This window comes from Myotis lucifugus, unplaced genomic scaffold (assembly GCF_000147115.1).
Source record: "Myotis lucifugus unplaced genomic scaffold, Myoluc2.0 scaffold_52, whole genome shotgun sequence".
In the NCBI taxonomy this organism is placed as follows: domain Eukaryota; kingdom Metazoa; phylum Chordata; class Mammalia; order Chiroptera; family Vespertilionidae; genus Myotis; species Myotis lucifugus.
The window spans coordinates 1147420-1168659 of record NW_005871100.1 but is presented as its reverse complement, the minus strand read 5'-3'; the positions used below and the strand labels follow the sequence as shown (position 1 = coordinate 1168659).

At 57.7% G+C, this 21240-nt stretch overlaps 1 protein-coding gene across 4 annotated transcripts in view; it reads left to right on the top strand.

Annotated features, from left to right (window-relative positions):
- The window catches only part of ADCYAP1R1 (ADCYAP receptor type I), a 32563-nt gene extending 13742 nt beyond the window's left edge, over positions 1-18821 (top strand). For 2 of the 4 annotated variants that reach the window (XM_023753868.1, XM_023753867.1), the window contains 8 exons: positions 246-378; positions 1207-1360; positions 1753-1813; positions 2305-2374; positions 5349-5440; positions 15498-15627; positions 17080-17121; positions 18633-18821. In XM_023753868.1, the coding sequence (XP_023609636.1) occupies positions 246-378; positions 1207-1360; positions 1753-1813; positions 2305-2374; positions 5349-5440; positions 15498-15627; positions 17080-17121; positions 18633-18821 (871 nt within the window). Of the gene's footprint in view, positions 1-245; positions 379-1206; positions 1361-1752; positions 1814-2304; positions 2375-5348; positions 5441-12273; positions 12358-15497; positions 15628-17079; positions 17122-18632 lie in introns of all 4 variants that reach the window. The other 2 variants (XM_023753866.1, XM_023753864.1) reach the window with 2 other exon arrangements.
- The last annotated feature ends 2419 nt before the right edge of the window (positions 18822-21240 follow it).

Sequence of the window (21240 nt, the reverse complement as noted above, 5' to 3'; positions counted from 1 at the left end):
ACTCCCAGGATAGGGGATGGGAAACCTGACCCCAGAGAGGGCAGCTGGCCTGTCCAGGGAGGAGGCCTACTTGCCTCGCTTGTGCCTTCCTGGTCTACATAGAGGATCATGGGCTGGGTGATGGGGGCCTGCAACTTAGAAAGCAGGAAGGCGGGGGTGGTCAGGGTGGGAGCCCACAGCAGCCCTGAGTGCACTGCCGCCGTGCTGTGGGTCACCCACCTCAAGGCCTCTCCCTCGCTGGGCAGGAAGCTGCATTGCACCCGCAACTTCATCCACATGAACCTGTTCGCGTCCTTCATGCTGAGGGCCATCTCTGTCTTCATCAAGGACTGGATCCTGTATGAGGAGCAGGACAACAACCACTGCTACATCTCCACCGTGAGTGCCCGGCCAGGGACATCCGGGACGTGCGAGGTCCGGGGCTTTCCCGCAGGTTAACACACAGTCCCAGCAAACAGGGAAACCCAGGAGAGATCACCAGGCCACCAGCAGCCAGGGACTCGCCTGCTTGAGGCCATGGCCTGGCCCTCGGCACCTGCGTGCACTCGGCAGAGCAGTTGGAGGTCAGGTGGAAAGGCCGGGTCCCACTTGGCTAGGATGCACACAGGCTCACCGAGGGCTGGTTACCGACCGCCCATGACGGAGCCCAAGGCCTGTGGGCTGGCATCTTCCTAGATCTCCTCCCCAGACCTCTCAGTCCTCAGGTCAGCAGAGAAGATGGGTTTGGATGGGGCAGGAGGGCAAAATCTGCCGAGAGCACAGGGCCTTGGCTCGGAGGCACACTTAGAGCCTGCGTTCTCTGTGAGATTTCTGGGGGGCCCGGGGTACCTCCTCTACCCCTGTGATGTCTAAAGCCCTCATTTGACGAAGGGGCCTCACACAGGGACCTGCCTACTCACCTCACCTGTGGGACCTGGGAAGGGGCAGGAAGATGGGGAGAATGAGCCTGGGGAGGGGGCTCAATGCTCACCCCACCCTGTCCTTTGCTGACGTGGGCAGTGTTGTCTCTGTGAGTAGCTTCCAAAAGTACTTTAAACTTTTGGAAGCCAGGAATGTTGAGTGTTTCCGAGCCATGGGGTGTGAACCTGAGCAGGCCAGAGCTGAAGGGCCCTCGGAATTCTCCCTGCTCCCGGGGCTGGTTCTCAGGGCTCGGCGGGGCAGGGGATGGGGGCTCACGTCGCCCTCCCTCTCCGGCCCCCTCGGCAGGTGGAGTGCAAGGCCATAATGGTTTTCTTCCACTACTGCGTTGTGTCCAACTACTTCTGGCTGTTCATCGAGGGCCTGTACCTCTTCACCCTGCTGGTGGAGACCTTCTTCCCCGAGAGGAGATACTTCTACTGGTACACCATGGTTGGCTGGGGTAGGTCTGCTATGGCCTCGGGGCCAGGCATGTCCTCGGTGCCCGTGGGGGAGCATCAGACCAGAGGAGGAACTTCCCTGTCCCCTCCCCCTTGCCCCAATGCCACACACCTGCTGCTTGCACTCTTTCCTGCTCTTCCTGCCCCCAGAAAGCCCACCTTCTGAGAGGACATACTCTGTAAGGATAGCTAGCCCATGGTCAGGGGGAGACATGGACCTCTGGGTATAAGGGACAGTTAGGGTCCCCAAACTCCAGGTCTGAGAGGGAGCCATGCCTGTGGGTCAGAACCCCATGTCTGAGTGGGGATGATAGCCACAGGGAGCCCCAAGTCTGAGGGGGACATGGCCTGCTGGTGTTCCTGTTACCACGGGGCTCCTTTGTTGCTCTTGCAGGGTCCCCAACCATCTGTGTGTCGGTGTGGGCTGCGCTGAGGCTCTACTTTGACAACACAGGGTGAGTGCGTGCCCGAGCGCTGGGCTGGTTTTCTGTGTGGGTTCTCCATGGGGGACCCCGCTTTACCGGCCCCAGGCAAACGATACCAGGCTGGGCACCCACTGTGCCCTGAGCCGCCCACAGGTGGGTCCACCCAGCCACACCTCAGCCAGAAGGCAGTGGGAAGGAGCATGGCTCAGAGCCCCGCTCTGCTCCTGGGCCGGAGCGGGGCATCCGCTTCCTTTCAGGGGTGGGAGGATGAGTGCAGGGGAAACTCGCCCCCCAAGAGTCCTAGGTGTGAAGGGGAAGGTGGCCCTTGCCCAGGAGCCCTGTGGTGACCCTGACTCGTGGACTGCAATCCCTGCTGAGGGAAGGCCCGCGGCACCTGAGACCTCTCCTTCCAGCCGCCCCTCCTCAGGGAGCTGCAGGGGAAGCACCAGCCAGGGCCAGAGACATGGTCCTGCAGGGGCCCTGTCCCTGAGCATAACCTCGCTTCTCTCTCTGTCTCTCAGCTGCTGGGATATGAATGACAGCACTCCTCTGTGGTGGGTGATCAAAGGCCCCGTGGTTGGTTCCATAATGGTGAGTGCCCTTGGGACAAGGAGCAGGGAAGAGGTGGCGGCGGCTTGGGCATAAAGGCACGACGGGAGAGGAAACCTAAACCAGCCTCCTCCCTTCTCATGGCTGCAGTGTATTCCGCAGCATGGATGTACACATGCTCTAGCTATCCTGAGAGCGTTGGCCATTTATATGCTCCCATTTTTCCTCATCGCAAAAGATACCACTAGAGAGGGTTCTGTGCATAATTGTGGACAATCTTTTGGGGCAGGGGGTAATGGTTGCTCGATGCTTTAACAGGCATTTTTCCATGTTGCTAGTGCCTCAGGGCCTTTCCCAGATATTTGTTGACGATTTGTTTTTATTCTGGTTATTACCTTTTTACTTATTTTTTAATGCTTATTTTTCTAGCCCCGTTGTTGTCTGTCTTATTGTTTGAAGGATAGTAACACTACATTCGGTACACGTGTTGTAAGTGTGTTTCCAAGACGGCATAACTCTTATGCAGTGAAACCCTCAGGCTTCCTCTTTCCACATTCCGAGCCTTGTTTCTTGCTTAAGGAGGACTTTCCTGACCTATGACAGAAAGATATGCTTCTTAATTGTTTTGTCACATTTTTGTCGATTGGGTTATTACATGCTTTAGTCCGGCTGAAATTTTATTTCCTTGATCTGAAATGATACCTAATTTTATCTAATTTTATTTTTTTTCCCCCTAGTGGATAGATGTTCCAGTCTCTCAATTATTTCTATTGAATAGATTATCCTTTCTCCATTATGTTGAAATGTCATTGTATCTTAAACGCTCACTGTATTTCATTTGGTTCCAGATTTTCAGTTTGATGTTACTAATCTACTAGCTTCTTCCATGGTCAGTACCTCACTGGGCTAGTTACTATAACACTGTAGCATGGTTTCATATCTGGTATGCTAATTTTCCCTTCTTTATCTTTTTTTCTTTCAAAATCTTCTTGTAGATTTTCTTTTTCAAGTGATTTCAAATCCTTTGGCAAGTTGCAAGAAAATAGTCTAATTGCAATTTTTATAGGAATTAAACTGAATTTATAAACTAATTTGGAAGATACAGTCCCACCTTTCCCCCAGTTATCCACTGTTTTGCTTCCTAAGTTTTTAGCTCCCTACAGTCAACCGTGGTATGGAAACAATTTTAAAAATATATATATATTTTTATTGATTTCAGAGAGGAAGGGAGAGGGAGAGAGAGATAGAAACATCAATAATGAGAGAGAATCAGTGATCAGCTGCCTCCGGCCTGTTGCACACTGGGGATCGAGCCTGCAACCCAGGCATGTGCCCTGACTGGGAATCAAGCTGTGACCTCCTGGCTCATAGGTCGACACTCAACCACTGATCCACACTGGCCAGACTGGAAAAAAATTTAAAAGAAAAATTCCAGAAATACACAATTCATAAATTTTAAATTGGACGCTATTATGAGTAGCGTGAAGAAATCTCGCACTGAGTCACGCTGTCCGACCCCAGCATGGACCGTCTCTTTGTCCAGTGTATCCTCACTGTATCGGCTACACACCTGTTAGTCAAAGCAGCCATCTTGGCCAGTGATCAGACTGATTGTCATATTTTGAGGAAGAAAAAGACCACATTCACATTTATTACAGTATATTGTTGCAATTGGTCTGTTTTATTATTAGGTATGGCTAATCTCTTACTATGCCTAATTTATAAATTAAACTTTATCACAGATACGTTTGTATAGGAAAAAACATGGATATGTAGGGTTTGGTATTCTCCACGGTCTTAAGCATCCGCTCAGGGTGAGGAAGGAGGGATGGCTGTAACTGATATTCTTAAAATATTGAGTCTTTCTCTCCAAGAGCATGCATGCATCTCCATTTATTCAGTGTTTCTCATAGAGACGTTTTGTACAGTTTTTTCAGTTGTCTTTGTAATTTACCTACAAGATAAATCCAGCCAGCCTGGATTTATTCTTTCATTACATGTTTTCGTAGATTACTATTGATAGATTGGGAAGCTTTTAGTGTTGTTGTTTTTCTAATTACTTTTCCCTCCTTTGAATGGACTTACGCAGTTAGCAGTGTTTACTGAGCTAAATTCCAGGTACCGATGAGAGCGGTAGAGAACCTGATGAGCAGCACCCTGCCCTCACATGGCATTCTGTATAATCCCAACAGCTCTGTGAAAACAAACAAACAAGACCTAAAATGGAAATGTATTTTTATTGACCCGGTCTACCTTTTTTCCCTGTTGTTTTTTTTTAAATAATGAATTTTGGTCTTTCTTAATTTTCTTGTATACGTTACATGTGTGGTACTCTTTTCCTAGCCTTCGATTTGAATGCTTAATTATTTTGTCTTCAGCATTTATCATTTTTTAGTAAGTGTTGGGCTATCGTTTTCCTCGGAGCGCTGCTTTGGCTGCATCGGATGTTGCCGTGTGCTCCTCTCTCGGTGCCTCATTTCTATTTATTTGCTCGCCTCCCTCCTTCCTCACCATACATATTGCTCCCCACTTTGATTAGAGAGCTTTTGCCCTGATCTGTACCTGCAGGTAAATGCTGCTGTCACCATCCCCAGGCCTTGGATGGATAAGGGGTGTGGTTGTCCATTCTGGCCCCCCATATTCAGTGACTGTGACCTTGGCGTGCCCAGCGGCCAGCTCTCACCTCTGCAGCAGCCTCTTCTCTTTCTGTCTGGCATCGGAATGATTCCATCACCTCAACCCTATCTGCTCTCTCTCTCTCTGCCAGAAATTGCTCACTTTCCTGGCTCACTAATGATATATTTCCCATTTCTTGGTACTCCTGTGGAATTCTTCTGTGTCTGTCTCTTCTGTCATTTCAACCATATGAACGCTGTTCCGAATTCTGAGTCTAGCTGGGATCTCGGCTGGATGGGGATGGGGGGCCCTGTTGGAGGGATAGTGGCGTATGCAGAGGTAGGAGTGTGGACAGGCTCTGCCCAGGATCATTTCCATCGGCTTTTCCTTTGCTCCTCAGGTGAACTTTGGGCTCTTCGTGGGCATCATCTTCATCCTCGTGCAGAAACTTCAGTCTCCAGACATGGGAGGCAACGAGTCCAGCGTCTACTTGTAAGTACCACCGTGTGAACGCCATCGTCCCCTCCGCCAGCTGAGGGGGCCCTGACGCAGGCCACCGGAGGACAGGCCTGGGTTTGGGGGACAGGGTAGCCTAGCGTGGGCTTTTATAAGATTCCTTTCTGATTAAAGTGCCTTTGGAATCTAGTTGCCCATCTCTCCTCAGCCAAGCCAGCAGCTCCTAATCCACATGGCGATGACATGGAAGGGAAAAGAGATTGGAGGAGGCTGGCCGATGACATGTCACCCTAGGAAATCAAGACGGAAATTGCCAGGTTCCCGAGGGTAGTTAGGGTCTTGGTTGCTCAGAAGTCGGATTTCCTTTGGGGATCTCGGTTCTCTGGGAAGCTCATGAGCGCCACTGGCTGCCTGCTGGTCCTGTCCCAGCCCTTGTGTGCAAGTTGCTTCAGCCCCACCAGCAGGTCACGTGGACGTTCTCGCTGGTCTGGGTAATGGAAGGAGGGAGTCTTTTTCTTCTCCTTCCCTCGGAGAGGAGCTGTACTTTGGGGTCTGGTCCTCCCACTAGAATTCCCTCTTTCCTGAGCAAAGGAGCATCTGATAAGTTTTGGATTGATGGGGTTCGCAGGCCGCCTCTTAGCATTGAGTGTAGGGTTTTCTTCATTCACCTCCACTGCCTTGTGGTTTGTTCCTACAAGTGTTCCTGCAGTCGTGTCCCCAGCAGCGTATCCCTGCTTGCTGCGGCCCACCCTGTCCCACCCGTCCCAGCCTGTCCCAGCCCTCGACCCACCCTGAGTCAGACTGAGTACCTTCTACCTGACTCTTCTTGCCTTGTGATCAGAAGCATGACCATGACCAGCTAGGTGTGTGGGGAGTGGAGTTACTTCTGATGCTGGGGCGGAAGGCCAGTCCCCTGTGGGTGGCCGGAGGGGCCAGATGGGCACAGAGAATCTGGGGCAGTCTCTGGGGTCTGTCCGTGGGCAAGGGATGAGCCACAGGTGTTGCTTCCTTGGCTTGTTAAGAGGAGAGCAGGTTAGAAGGAGCTGAGGTATTCTCATTGCATCTGTGGGGGGCTTTGTCCTGCCTTCATCAGAGACCCCAGAATTTTAATAGCTGCTCAGTGGACAACTGGGGCAGCAGGCAGACCCCAGCAGAGGGCTCCCCCATCCAACCATTCTCCTGAAGAGAAAGAGAGAGAGAAGGAGAGAGAGAGAGAGAGAGAGAGAGAGAGGCAGAGACTGCTCAGAGAGCCATCCTAGGTCCTTCCCTCAGACTCCTTGGGGCTTCCCTTGTCTGTCTGTGCAGCCCAGGCACCACCCCTTGTGGAGCCCTTCCCCTGGGGTGGGGACCAGCTCAGGGCCTGGCGGGGTGAGCTTTGTTTCGTCTGCATAGAGGATGATTCCATTACATTGGGAAGGAACCCCCTCCTGTTTTGTTATTCATTTACTGTTTTTTCTTTTTTTCATACTTTTGCAAGTTCCTACCAACCTCTGCTTATACGTGTATGTCATGTAGTAAAAAAATTATTCACCCATCATGTCATTCAGTCTCCCAGGCCTGTCCTCTGCAACGAACTAAGTGTCCTAGAGAGGCCATTCCTGCCTGTCCCCAGGTCTGGCCAGCGGGGCCCTGCTGCTCTCCTCCCCCTTCCCTGTCTGGTGTCAGGATCTGTGTCCTTGTGTCTGGTCCCAGTTTCCTGCTCGAGGGTGGATTGGCTCCCACCAAACTAATCTCAGATCCCTGACGCCAGTGTGTAGCCGAGTCAGCCTCATCGCTCCTTTGGGCTCTGGCAGCTTCGGCCGCCCGGCCCCGGGTCCTGGTAGAATCCGTCTCTTCTTCTGAGGTCCTGGGACCCCTTCTCTGGGCTTCTCCCTGCGCCCCCTCACTCTGCCTGTACAGAGACACACAGGCCCAGCCACAGCCTGAGTAAGGACACGTCCATGTCGCTGTGTCTCGGGGAACAGGGGCCTGAGGAGAGGGAGAAAGACTGGGGAACGGGCAGTCGCTGGAGCAGCCAGAACACTCGACATCTGTCGGTTGTTTGTCTTCTGAGGGCCTGGCGTGTGGGCTCCGAAACAACTACCAAGGTCACATCAAAGGTCACTGACCACAGGTCACCACAACCAATGCAATGATAACGACAAAGTTGAATATTGCAGGAATTACCAGAATGTGACAGACAGGAAGTGAGCAAATGGTACCAATAGACTTGCTCAACTGAAATCAATAAAAATATATAAAACAAACAAACAAACAAACAAACAAAAAACCTTTTAATCTGTAAAAAACACACACCATCTGTGAAGTGTATATGTGAGCATACATGTTTAAAGAACCCGCTAAGGGCTTGCTTCTCTCGTGTAAAAAGTCCCCTCACAATCTCAGCAAGTCCTTTTTATAGAGAAAGCGAAGCATGGGCTCATCTTAAGCCCTAAAGGTTAAATAAACCCTTGGATGGATGTGGTCTGCACACGGGAGGAGGGGGGTGGGGGGGGTAGGACCCATGCAGGACAAGGGTCAGCTTGATCCTATTCAGTTCAGCGAGGGTCTGAGTCAAGGAGGCCCTGCTGCGGGAGTGAGGGGTCATGAAAGAGACGGTGCTGCAGAGGGTCTGGCGAGATGGGCGTAGAAATGTCTGCATGCACATGTAACCCCTGTGTCGCAGCCGAGGGAGCTGGTTATTGGTGAAGGGCAGGGAGTCCAGTGGGGAAGTGTGAAGGCATAGCTGCGCTGCAGGCAGGCAGGCCCTGCACCCCAGGCTCCACTGTAACCCCCATTCCCGGCCTCAGGGACGTCCCAGGCAGAGGAGGGTGGTAAGCAAGTATATAAACAAGGCTTCCTGGAAGAAGAGGCCCCGGGGTTCCAGCCTTGTGTGAAGCTGCCCCCCGGAGGGCATTGAGCTGCAAGGGGTCTGCTGTGGGCAGGGAGACGGTGGGGGATTGGAAGGGGCAGGGCCCGTGGGAGAGGGTTTGAGGGCGGTGCCCCTGTCCCCTTGGGCCACCAAGTGTGTGTTGGGCTGAGAAGCCCTTCAGACCTACCTACAGCTTTTTGATTTTTTCCTCTGTTTCCAGAACAAATATAAGCCTGGGAGTCCCCAAGAAAGCCCGAGAGGACCCCCTGCCTGTGCCCTCAGACCAGCATTCACCCCCTTTCCTGTAGGTTGGTGCCAGCGGCTCAGCTGATAAGGGTGTGTCCTACGTAGACCAAGACGGCGCTCTCGGCCCAGCCTCCCATGGACCTGGGGGCTGGGCGGGGGCATGAGCCCCCCACACTCTCTCCCTGGTGCTCCTCGTACAATGAGCATCCGGGGTCAGGACTTGGGCGTGGAGTGCGGGCCTGGGTCAGGGCTCGGCTTGTGCTCAGGCTCGCCCTGGTCTTGGGCAGGGGTTAGGGCTCAGCTGATAACCCCTGGGGTCAGGGTTCGCCTGCCTTTCCCTGGGACCAGCGTTTACCTCTGTGAGAAGCAGGGGCTCTGAAGGGGGAGGGGGAGGCTGCAGGGCAGACAGGATTGCGTTGAGCGGCTCAGGCCAGGCCCTGAAGGAGGGCTTTATCCCCGGTGGGCTTCCCACGGCACGGTGGGCATCCGGAGCTGCCACTTGGGTCTGGTGTGGGGGAGGGAAACCCCATCTGCGTCCCCCTCAGGGACCCCACAGAGGGTCTCCATGGTCCCCGGGTAAAGGAAGGAGACGAGAACAGACACGGTGATGTCCTGGGTGGCTCAGCAGGGCCGTCATGTACCCAGGACCTCTGCAGACAGACGCTTCCAGTCAGGGACTCGGGTACCCCTCACGGCGCCCGGTTCTCATGGGCCCCATCTTCCACTACTAAAGCACCCTCTCCCCTGTCTCGGAGCACCCCAGCATCCCAACTCCTGTTAGGGATTGGCGGCAGGGAATGGTTACCCCCATTTTGCAGAGAGAGAAACTGAGGCCCAGAGAAGGAAAATGGCCCACCCAAGGTCACAGCTGGGCTTCTGGTAGGGGTACCAGTGTGGGGTGGAAAGCCCCCCTGGGGACTGGGTTGGGTTCTGGGGGTTCCCAGCATCTTAGCATAGGGGGACCCTCTAGAGAATGTTCAGTTCAGACCACGACATCCTGCGGGCTGGGCATATCCAGTGCCACACTGGTCACTAGGATGAGGGTGCACAGACGGGGCTGCCCACGGAGGTCTCCCTGCAGGGGTCTCGGCTGCATCCGGTCAGGTGTTGCCTAGGCCCACAGCCCGGCGGCCCCGCCCTTGAAAGGCACTGAAGCATCGTGGAGTCTGGCCTGAGTCCAAAGCAGGAGCCCAAGGAACCAGGTGCTGCATCCCTGGTTGTAGATGGGAGAGCCCAGACCTGGAAATGGCTTTGACCTTCCTGTGGACGGACAGCAAAGCCTGGCAGGACCGGGCTGGGAGCCGGGCTCTCTGCCTTCCTGCCACGGGGTCTCCCTCGGAGACTGGCTGGTGCTGGTCGCCAAGAAGCCCCACCCAGCACCCTTGTCTGAGTTTCTTATCTTCCTTGGATCCAAATCAGAACTGAGTGCGTGCGTCGGCCTGGGCTTTTCTCTCCCTCGTGGTTAAATTCCTTTTCCCTCCTTCACTAGTTGCTGTGGCTGGCAGGGAATCTGACGCCTTTCTCACGCCTGTCTCTGGCCTCCTGCCGCGCTCTCGTGTTTCTCGTCTGCGGGTCCTTGTGGGCAGTCGTTGAGGATTTGGGGGAGGGGTGTGTTTGGAAAGAACAGCCCTTCCCTTTGTCCTTAGATCCTTCTGAGAGCCCTCCCCGGTGCCAGGCCCCCCCATTGCTCCCTGCACCCCACTCCCCATCAGAGGCACACGTCTCCCAGGGGCCGAGTTCCGGCCTCCAGCCCAGGAAGGGGGAACGTGTGGGAGCTCCAGGAGGAGAGACCTCAAAGGGGAGCAGCTGAGGCTTTAGAATTCTGCGTGCAGCTGTGTCGGAGGCTCATCCGAGGTTCGGGCGCTCGGGCTCCGGGACCCCGGTTTCTGTGCCACACGCAGGCCAAGGTTGAGGGGCCAGGCCACTGACCTTAGGGGAGAGTTGCCACCCTTTCAACCTGGGGGAGGCAGCAAATACACGTGAAGAGTAGGATGGCTTCCATTCCTGAAAGCCTGACCAACCTTTTACAATTACACTTACATGTGTATGTGATGAGAGGAACAGCAGCGCACGTGTGTCCATCTGTCTCTGTGTGCATACGAAGCGGACCTTTGACATTCATTGAGGACACAGGAGGAACCGTCTCCAATGTAGGACTTGACTTGGGCCACCAGGGGATCGTGTGCAAGTGCCGGTTCGGAGCCGAGGTCTGGGTGGCACCCGAGATTCTGCTTTCTAAGGAGCTCTCGGCGGGGGGGGGGCGGCTGCTGCTGCTGGTTTGGGACCCCACTCTGGGTAGCCGAGCATCGTGTCCCACATCCTCATCTATAAAATGGGCCGTTCCGCCCACCTCACAGCGCGGTGGGAATTGAGAGATGCTGTTACCTAAGTGAGAACCCCACCCCCACACTGGGGCACTGGGGGACCTCAGTTGGCTCCATCTTTGGAATGTGTGATTCGAAGGTTTGCCTCAGTAGAATGACATGTCCCCCAGGCCAAGGACCCGCAGACTTGCTCTCAGAGAGCTGGACTCACAAATGATGAAGCTGTGAGCCCTTCCTGCATTTCTCTTATTGTATCAGGCCCCTTAGATCGGCAGCCACGGGCAGGTTCCGGGGCTCAGGCCATGTGGTGCCTGAGGAGGGTGTGTGAAGCGGGCGCGTCTATTGCAGTCTTAATCCCCCACGTACGTGTTTGTCCGAGAAGGAAGAGAAGTGTCCGGGGGTGTGCCACCCCCAGCATCCACAGGGCAGAGAAGGGCTGGAAGAGATGGGCGTTCCGCGTGAGCCTCTGCAGAGGGAGGCTCGGCCTCGCCCACTGGCTGTCCAGCTAGACTGGACCCCGGGCCCACACGTAGATGCCCCTGCAGATGACTTGTTTCTGCAGGCAGAGGGACAGTGCCAAAGACGCCCCCTCAGCCTCAGCCCCTGCCCATCCGACTTCTCTCAGGAGGTTGAGCCAGACCAGTGCCGTGCTCTGGGACTCAGCGGCGGCAGATGCCCGCGATCTGTGCTGACCCTGTGACACTCACTAATACATGTGGCTGTCGAGTCCTTGCCGTGTGGCGAGGGCCTGCGAGGAGGTGGCTTTTTTATTTGATTTAATTTAAACTCAGCCACAGATGGGTAGTGGCTGTCACAGTGGATAGGTCTGGTCTGAACTAAGTCTGTTCTGTCCAGGCCACCTCTGCGCCCCTGTATGCCCGCCCCGAAGTGCCTGGGGGCTCAGGAAGGTTCGGGTGGAAGAAGAGAGGTGTAGAGGGGAGACGGTGGCCATCGAGTCGGGCTCCATAATGAGCCCACAGCTTGCCCGGGTCCAGGCTCAGTCCACCAGGGCTGGGCACCTCGAGATCCATGGTGTTTCCAGTTGCTCAGCTCTCTGGGTGACCTCAGACAAGGCCGCGCCCTGAGCCCAGAATTGCCCATGGCGACAGCTTCTGGCTCAGAGACCCAGCCAAGGCCCCACCTTCTGAACACGTGTTCTCTTCAAGCCTCACCCCCCACGTCGGTGGTCCCAGTATGAGTGCTCATGTGTGTGTGCATGTCCATGCACAGACGTATACATGTATGGGTGTGTGTTTCCCTGTCCTGAGCTGACCCTGTCTTGGCCCTTGGCTTCCTCATTCTCCATGTCACTGCCCGGTCCTCTCTCCACACCCTCGGCTCCTCTGCCCTCCCCTCCCTCCCCATGGACTCTGTGGCTCTAAGTCCCACCTCAGTTTCTCCATTGCCCGGTGCCCCGGCTGACACCAGTGCTGATCTTGTCGCACCAGCAGCTGCGTGCAGAAATGCTACTGCAGGCCAGAGCGGGCTCAGCAGCACTCTTGCAAGATGTCAGAACTGTCCACCATTACTCTGTAAGTGTGCGTGGCTGTGGCCCGTGTCCTGGAGGGGAGGGGGGCGCATGCCGCCACCGCCTGGAGCCCGCGTCCTGCCGCTGGACTGGGGAGAGCAGAGCACAGTGCCCCCAGCCCCGAGCCCCCCTGGCTGTTGCATGTTGACCTCTGTGTGTCTTGTGAGTTCTCTGCACTCTTGGGGGCGGGGGTGTGGCACGGGAAAGGAGGCCGTGGGGATGGAGCCGCTGGGGCTTGGCTGCTGCCTTTGATGTGTGGTCTTTCCCAAATGTCTTACTTCTCTTGGTCGAGTCTTTGGAACTGCTAAATTATTTCTGCTAGTCTCAGAGCTTGAGTTCATAGGGTTGGTTCCCCCACCCGGGACAGGGACTCTCACTGCAGCAAACCTCACTTACGTTCACGTGCCCGGTCTGTGTTCACTCTCTGAGTTCCCACCACAACCTTATGAGGTGGGTACTTGTTTATCCCCATTTTACAGATGTGAAAACTGAGGCATAGAGAAATGAAGTGACCCACTCCAGGTCACATAATTGGCAGGGTGAGGACTTGAACCCAGGGAGTCCTGTCACCTGGCCCCAGGGTGTCTCTGGCCGGAGCAGCCACCTCGTTGGACATCCTTTTAAGTGGGATGAGCATCTCTGACTGTGGGAAGCTGTTCTGGGTATTTTTCTGCCATGGATGCCCCTTAGGGGCAGGGGACAGACGCCAAGGGCCCGTGTCACTGTCTCTGGGTTAATCAGATCAGATGGTGATTCTGTGACTGTCCTCAGAGGGGCGTCCCGAGGCTCACACCGTATGTCCCCATTCCAAGGCCTCTGGCCAGCTCTGAAGGGCAGAGGCCCCAGAACTCTGGGCCCAGAGATCTCCCCACCTGCCTCCACTTCCCCATCTGCCAGAGGGTCCCTGGGATGCGCTGGGTCCCCAGCAGACTCCCCGACTGTTCCGGGCAGCCTTAGGGCTGCCAGAGGGAAGGTGCGATCCCTGGCTGTGCAGCGGGCACCTGATACTAGTCGCCACACTGGCCAGGGGGTGGTCAGGGCCGGAGCCCATGCCCGAAAGGTCACTGTGTCTCACACACTGACCCCTGGCCATCCACCGCCACCACAAAGGCTGGAGAGGGTGGCCCTGTGGTGTCCAGGGTTCTTTTCAAACTGCAGGGAAAAGTCCCTGGGAACGGGCCCATTTGTGGGAGAAGAGCTGGAGGGAGGAAGGCAGGGACCACAGGCACGTCCCAGGGCACCTTCCCTCCTGAGCCCCCCAATTAAGTTGCTCTTGCAAAGTAGTCCCTTTAGGGAGCGTCACCGAGGGGCCCCCAAGATGAGCACATGTCTGCATTTCCAGGCCACTTGCCTCTTCTTTTTAAATTTTCATTCATTTTTTGTGTTAAGTATCTTTTTATTGATTTCAGAGAGGAAGGGAGAGGGAGAGAGAGAAAGAGAGAGAGGGAGAGAGAGGAAGAGAGAGAGAGAGAGAGAGAGAGAAACATCAATGATGAGAGAGAATTAGTGACCGGCTGCCTCCTGCATGCTCCCCACTCAGGATCGAGCCTACAACCCGGGCATGTGCCCTGATTGGGAATCAAACCGTGACTTCCTGGTTCATAGGTTGATGCTCAACCACGGAGCCACACCAGCTGGGTTTAAATTTTCATTCTTTAGCTAACACTCCCTGCTGTCTTCAGTGCCAGGCTCCAGGTGCCAGCAGAGGACCGAGTGCCCAGGTCACCGTCAGTGTAAGGACTGAGGCTTTCAGACTGGCTGTGCGGCCATCTGTTCCTCCATAGACAGGCCCTGGGGGTGGGCGCTGTGCCGGCACGTGCTGCCCCAAGGCCAGTGGGGATAGTGAGGTGCCAGCTGTCTTCAGGAGCCGCAGCCTGAGAGGGAGAGCAGACGATGGAGGGATAGACCCTGCAGCACCGTGCCTGGGCCCAGATGGGTGCCTGCTCAGATCCTGCTGGCACCAGCCCAGGTCTGAGGACGCCAGGTCTTGCAGAATGGGCTGCCCGCAGGGGGAGAGGGGTGGGCGCCCAGCCCTCGAGGGGCTTCATCTCCCCAGGTTACCCTCCCCTTTCTCCTTTTCTCCTTCCCTCCGTCTCTTTCTTCCCTTCCCTCCTTCCTTCCCACTGGGAAGCCAAGGGCCTTATTCCGGCTCCAGGGATTTGCTTCTGAGATCCAGAGCCCAGACTCCACAGAACATTCTGCCCCAGAAAAGCTGGGGTGGGGAAGAGGAAGGGATGCACGGTGTCACTGCCCCAAATCCCATGGCAGCCCCCACGCCCAGCTGCCCCCCGCGTGGACCCAGCCTCCCACTCGCCCCCGACTCAGCCAGTATGCTGCGGTGGGCGGAGATGGGGTCCCATGCTTGGAGACCCTCTGGGAGCCCCCTTTTCACAGAGCAGGGCCCACAAGGGCACCACTGTGCACACCCTTGATGTCTCACGGAGCTTCTGTGCCCCACCCCTCAGAACAGAGCCCCTCCCACTGGGCCAGGAGCCAGGGGCAGGCAGAGGAACCCAGAATTGCTGGCTTCTGGGCAAGAGGTCTCCACCCCCACGCAGACAGCTTTCTCTCCCGGGTGGCAGGTTTCTCCTGCTTGCATGGGAATTGTTCATGCCCACAGTCAGTAGGTCCTTCCGCCCAAGTCTCTCCTTCTGTGGCCACTCCCCCCACCCCCCACTCAGCACCTCCCTGTCACTCTCCATGACTAGCCCCAGACTCTCTTTCAGGCCCGGGAGCTCCCTTTGCAGCAGGAGACTGTGGGCTTTGCCGAGGGCCCATCACGTCGTCACTCAAGCCTTCCACATCCCGCCCTCGTATTTGCCCTGCCTTCGCTTTCCCCATGAGGGGTGTCTGTAAATCACATACGCACATGTGCACGTTTAGTGGGTCTGCAGGATGTGGCCTACAGGGACAGGAGCCCTGCAGACTGGGGGCTGTCCCCCCACCCCCCAGAGCCTCCCAGGGAGCTCTGGGGTGTGGGCTCTGTCGGCCACCTCCCCTCCTAGGCCCTGTGTACGTGGGGAGAATCCTGAAGGAGGGTCCATGGACAGGGCTCTGGGGAGAATAAAGGGGTTCTCTGCCCTCCACGGCTCTGGCCCAAGCGCTGGTGGCCCCCAGAGCGGACATCCTCCTCTCTCCCGACAGGCGGCTGGCGCGGTCCACCCTGCTGCTCATCCCGCTGTTTGGGATCCACTACACGATCTTCGCCTTCTCCCCCGAGTATGTCAGCAAGAGGGAGAGGCTGGTGTTCGAGCTGGGCCTGGGCTCCTTCCAGGTACGTGCGGGGGGGTGGGGGGAGGGGAGCTCACAGGGATCCAGGGCCCTGGCCCTAACCTGCTGGTGGTTCTAGAAGCTTCTTTAACCTGAACTGGGCCTCCAGGATTCCATCTCTGCCGTGAGAGCACTAGACTAGCCGGGGCTGGGAGAGCCCCTGCTGCTGCTGCTGCTGCTGCACTCTGGCTTCTGTGAGAAGACCCTGGTGTCTCCTGTCACTGTGGCCGGGTGCCCTGAGCCAGGCCTCTCAGGAGATCTAAGACGGTGGCTCCCCATCCTCATCCGCGCTCCAGGTGCCGACAGGGTGGCCTCCAGAGACCGCTGTGTCCCTGTCCTGACTCCAGCCTGTGGACCTGGCACCCCGTGAGCGCTGGGGCTCTGTGTTGCCCAAGTCAGGGCCCTAGGACAGGACCTGGCCACAGAGCGCCAGGCGAGCGGAACTGGTGGGAGAGCACGCGGGCATATAAATAAATGACCCACGGGGGGCGGGGGGGGGGGGAGAGAGAGAGGAGAGAGAGAGAGAGAGAGAGAGAGAGAGAGAGAGAGAGAGAGAGGGAGGGAGGGAGAGACAACTAGGGACTCCATCTGTGAAGGACTAAGAAGGTGGGTTGTAAACAAGTGAGCGACGGGAGGTGGTGTGACAGTGCAGAGTGAGCAGCTGAGCAGATGGGCGCACGAGTGGGCCGCGCAGGCAGGGCTGGCTCCCCGGAGTGTCCCCAGGTTACAGCAGAGAATCTGTCCTGAACCCACGTGTTTAAACATGTATTTGACTTGGAGGGTCTGAAAGGTCCTCTGTGTATCTGCCTTCAGTGTCTCCCTCCCCCCATCCTAATTCTTATGCTGATGAAACTGCCCCTAGAAAGACCAAGCCTTAGCTTGGGAGTCAGAGGCTGGGTCCTGTCTCAGCACAAGAAATCTGAAGGCAGAGAATTCCGTAAAGAACATGGCAGGGCGCCGGACCCTGTTGTGCGCAAGCACGTGCTCACGGTGTCTGGGTGCGTGTGCAGAGCGTGTGCACTGGGTGTGCGTGCGCAGAACATGTGGCCTAGGGAGGGGTGCATATAACACAGGGCTGGGCTGTCCTGCTGGGTCTGCCCTTGGGGGGCCTGCAGGCTGCCTGGGGAGCCCAGAGGACATTCTGGGGTGTTCAGGGGAGGCCTCGTGGAGGAAGAGGGATCCATCGAGCTGACCTTTGGGAAAGGGAAGGACTTGGCCAAGGTGTGAGCTCGGAAGCCAGGTGCGTCCATGGGAGGGGCTCCCTCCTCAGCCAGGTGGCTCCATGGCTGTGGCCGTCTCGGTGGAGCAGAACTTTCTCATCCCAGCTTCCCGGGCGGCAGGCGGCCCCATCCAAGTGACCGTGTTATTCTGCTCCCTGGTCGCTCCTGCCCCCTCCCGCACACCTGCGTGGAGGTCCTGGCGGGCACGCTCAGGGGTCCTTGCTCTCTCTCCCCAGGGCTTCGTGGTGGCTGTTCTCTACTGCTTTCTGAACGGGGAGGTAAGATCCCCCCTCTGGCTTCTCAGCAGTGGAGGTGGGCTCGCTAGGGAACAGACAGGGTGCCGCCTGCTGGCACACAGGGCCCGTCATCCAGACCAGGGCTCTGCCAGGCTCCCAGACCGGACTGGGGGTGAGGGGTGGGGATGGGATGGCATGGCGCCAGGGTCTCCTGAGAGCCTCCTCCCCCGACCCCAGCCCTTGTGCCAGACTTTATCCCACTTTGCTGCACAGCCGAGGCCCAGCCTCTGGAGCAGATCCCCTTTGCCCCCCCCCCCCCCCCAAAGGCATCAGCTGCAGAGGCAGACCCGCCGGGAGGGCTCTCATAGGATGTCCCTCAGTAAAGAAGAACGCAGAGTGAGGAAGGGCAAGGCAGAGGAGTGGTGCCCTCCACTCAGGACGCTGTGAAGGGCAGGGGTGCTGAGCGGGGAGCTGCCCAAAGTTCCGCGCTGCTCCCAGCAGGCAGCCGGCCCAAACCCACCCCTGTCGGGAGGGGACTGTGGGGACTTGGCAGAGACCATGGGGAGAGGCCTGGCACCTTCTAGTGATGCTCACGTCCAGTGCTCTGCTCTTGGGGTCCCCAGATCTAACCTCTTAGGGTGATGCTTTGAGCAGAGCCCAGACCAGAGGTGCTGAGGTGGTGGGGCTGGGGGTGGATGGGAACTCGTGGCACCAGGCTGGGTTCTTGGCTGGGAGACTCGGCGGGCTTCCCCACTCTGCACGTAAGAAAGAAGATATGGTTCAGTGGTCGCTGACGCCCTGCAGCAAGGCCAGACCAGGCCAGACCCGGAGAGGCAGAGGGGAGGCGGGGAGGACATGGGCTTGCCCAGGATGCTGTGGACGGGGAGCTGGGCTGGAGAGGTGCCAGTACCATTTCCAGTTGTGCAGTCTGTGCACCCCACCCCACCAAGGTTCTAGATGGGAGGCGCACAAAGACAGAAATGGGGAGTGCCCCCCCAAACACCATGCTAAGATCAAAGGGGCGGTGTCCGCCCAGGGGGTGCATTATTTGTGGTTCTCAGCCTGGACTGCATCCTGGAGTCCCTGGAAGTTTGCAAACAGGCGCAGGACTTCCCCAGAGATGTTGACGTGCTTGTTGGGGGTCGGGTCCGAGCGTCTGGCTTTTTAAAGCTCTCCACGTGAGTTTAACATGCAGCCCATGTTGATGGTCAGCAAGAGGGCGCCTTGCCCCGATCCATCCGCCCAGGGCCAGCGCTGCAAAGCTTCCTGAAGGCCCCTAGCGGCTGGTCACTGGCCGTGGACACGAGAGGCCACGGACCCCAGGAAGCCACTCGCGGGCCTGGCTCGACAGCGACGTGGGCTTGAGGCTCGGTCTGATCCTCACAGGCCTTCCTTTCCCACTGGGGGCCGGGCTGCCAGCTGCCATTTGGGGGTGCGCGGGGCTCGGCTGGAGGTGGCCGGGCCAGTCGGGGCGTTCCCAGGGCAGGAGGCACCGGACAAGGGAGGTCGGAGAGGATGTTGCTGGGAGGTGACGGCCCTGTTGCTCCCTGCAGGTGCAGGCGGAGATCAAGCGTAAGTGGCGGAGCTGGAAGGTGAACCGCTACTTCGCCGTGGACTTCAAGCACCGGCACCCGTCCCTGGCCAGCAGCGGGGTGAACGGGGGCACCCAGCTCTCCATCCTGAGCAAGAGCAGCTCCCAGATCCGCATGTCCGGCCTCCCGGCCGACAACCTGGCCACCTGAGCCCCCTCCGCCCTCCTCTCCTCACGCCAGGCTGGGCTGCCATGGGCGCCGGCCACGCATGTTGCCTCTTTTCTCCCTTCGGGCAGGCCCTGGGCCAGAAGCCGGGCTCCCCGAGGGGGGAGGAGGATGCAGGTGCAGAGGGTATTTCGCCCCCCTTCCAATTTGGCGCTGGCCCCACCCACCACAGACCCATGGGCTCTGATCCCACACATGTAAATACTCATCAGATGTGGGAAAGTTGTACCATCCCGGTCCCTTCGTCCAGTGTCCCTGCCCACCCCCAGCAGGTCCCAGCTCCACCGCCCCGTCCCCCCCCAGCCTCAGCGAGCGCCTGACCTGGTCCTGAGGCCGACACCCTTGCTTTGGGGGTTCGGTGGGGCCTGCTGGACAGCCTCTCAGAGTGTCTGACTCTCCAGGGGACTCCTCACCAGCGGGGGGCCCTTCTCAGGCCTGCCTGTCGCCGAGGCCATCCAGGGTCCCACGTGGATGCCAGAGCGGCCTTCAGTGCAGGCCAGACATGAGGCCCTCCTGCTCCCCCAACCTCTCGCTGTCCGGGTGCCCAGCTCCTGGGTTTCGGGCGGTGGGACTGCTCCAGGGCGCTTCCTTTCTGAGACTGCAGTCTGGGTGCGGGGCTAAAGGTCGGGGAATGTTCTGGTGCTTTTCATTTGGCCCGTGGAAGACGGCCAAGAGCTGGAAATGCGCATCTGATGGGAAGGAGACGGACAGGGAAGGACCCATGGAAGCCTTCACCATCTCCGTGATTCACCCGGACGCATGTGGGCAGGGAATCGCCTGGTAGCCTCCCTTCTGCCCCCCCCCCCCCCCGCACCCCAGGCATCAGCTGTGGAAGGAGAGATGGATGCCTGGGAATCACTGCTCCCCAGCCACGTCCACCACATAGAACCCCCAAGTCCTCCCAACTCCCTTCCCCTCAGTCAAAGCCATGACTAGGATGAAGCACCTTAGCCCTCCGTGGGCCCAATTCCAGGCCCAGGACCCCCCTTACTCCCCCCCATTGCCCCTCGCCACCCCGAGGAGCCCCAGCCACTAGCTCCTGGGGCTGGGCCTCAGCTAGGAAGTCTCTCTGAGACTGGGGCAAAGACCCCGTGTGCTCTTGCCCTTGAGTCACAGGAAGGATGCTGGGGTGTCCTCGATGCTGAAGGGGAAGCCACACCCCCCATGCCTCTTAGGAGAAGCTGCAGGTGGAAGGAGTTGGGTACCCCAGCCCAGTCCTGGCCCCCCACAGTGTGAGGAGGAAATGGGCCAGACCCAGGTTTGGGGTGGGGTGGGGTGGAGGATAGCGTCGGAGCGCCATGCATGCCTCGAGTGTGGGGACACCGCGTGTGGGCCTGGCGTCGCGCCGTGTCAGCTCTGATGTCCCAGCTGAGTGTCTGTGGACTGGCTTCGTGGTCGTGGCCTGGGATGCTGGTGGAGCTGGGGTGGACAGTGAGGCTGGCTTTGTCTGGTGTGAGAAGTAGGAAGGGGCCTGGCTTGTGAGCTGCTCGTTACTGGAGAGGCCGTCGGAGCGACCGGGTAAGGCTGAGCTGTGTGGGTTGGAGAACGGGAGGCCCTGGGTTTTTGGCAAAATCAGAGGGCGAAGGAGCTGCCTCCACTTCCTGGGCACATTGGCGACGCGGGCTGGCCGTGGGGTGTGCCGCGGTCCTTCCGTCTGGCCTCTGACCTCGTGACCCCCCTCCCCTGCTCTGTGAGACAAGTGTGTTACCCACAGGGGTGTCCACGGGCCACCTTGCACTCCGAGGGGCCTGAGCGGCTTGGAAGGGGCCACAGGCTGGGATTCAGAGACAGGGGGCCTGCCGCCAGGCTCAGACCACTGGGCATGTGGACAGAGCGCTCCCTGTCTGGGCCTCAGTTTCCCCATTTGGGAGATGAGGGGACTAATGCGTCTCCAGGCTCTGTGCTTCCGTAATCCTCCAGTCCAGGTGGAAAGCGGGTAAAGGGTGTGTCACTGTTCTGCGTGTCACCCAAGGTCTGGATGTGTACGTTTGAGTAGGTGTGTGGGCGGTGCTGCTTATTCTTAGGAATGGAACAGCCGCCTCTTCCATGTGGACACCACAGTGGAAGCTGGAGGGAAGGGTCGGGCCAGGGACAACTGGACCAGTGCCTTGGGCATGGTGTGCAGACCCAGCCCTGACCTTGGCTGGGACAGTGGTCACCTCCAGATCGTGGGGGGGGCCCCCTAGCATGGCCCTTGTTCCTTACCCTGCCCCATCAGCAGGCCTGCTTCACTGTGAGAGAGAGGCTGTGACTTTCTATGGAGACCACAGATCAGCAAAAACAAAACCAGCCCCGAATTCCCCGTGCTGCCGCCTGAGCCCTGGGCCTGGGTCCTCGTGGGCCCCAGGTTCCCGCTGGTTTGTCATTTTGTTTTTCTCTATGAACCAACGATTGCCTGTCGTGT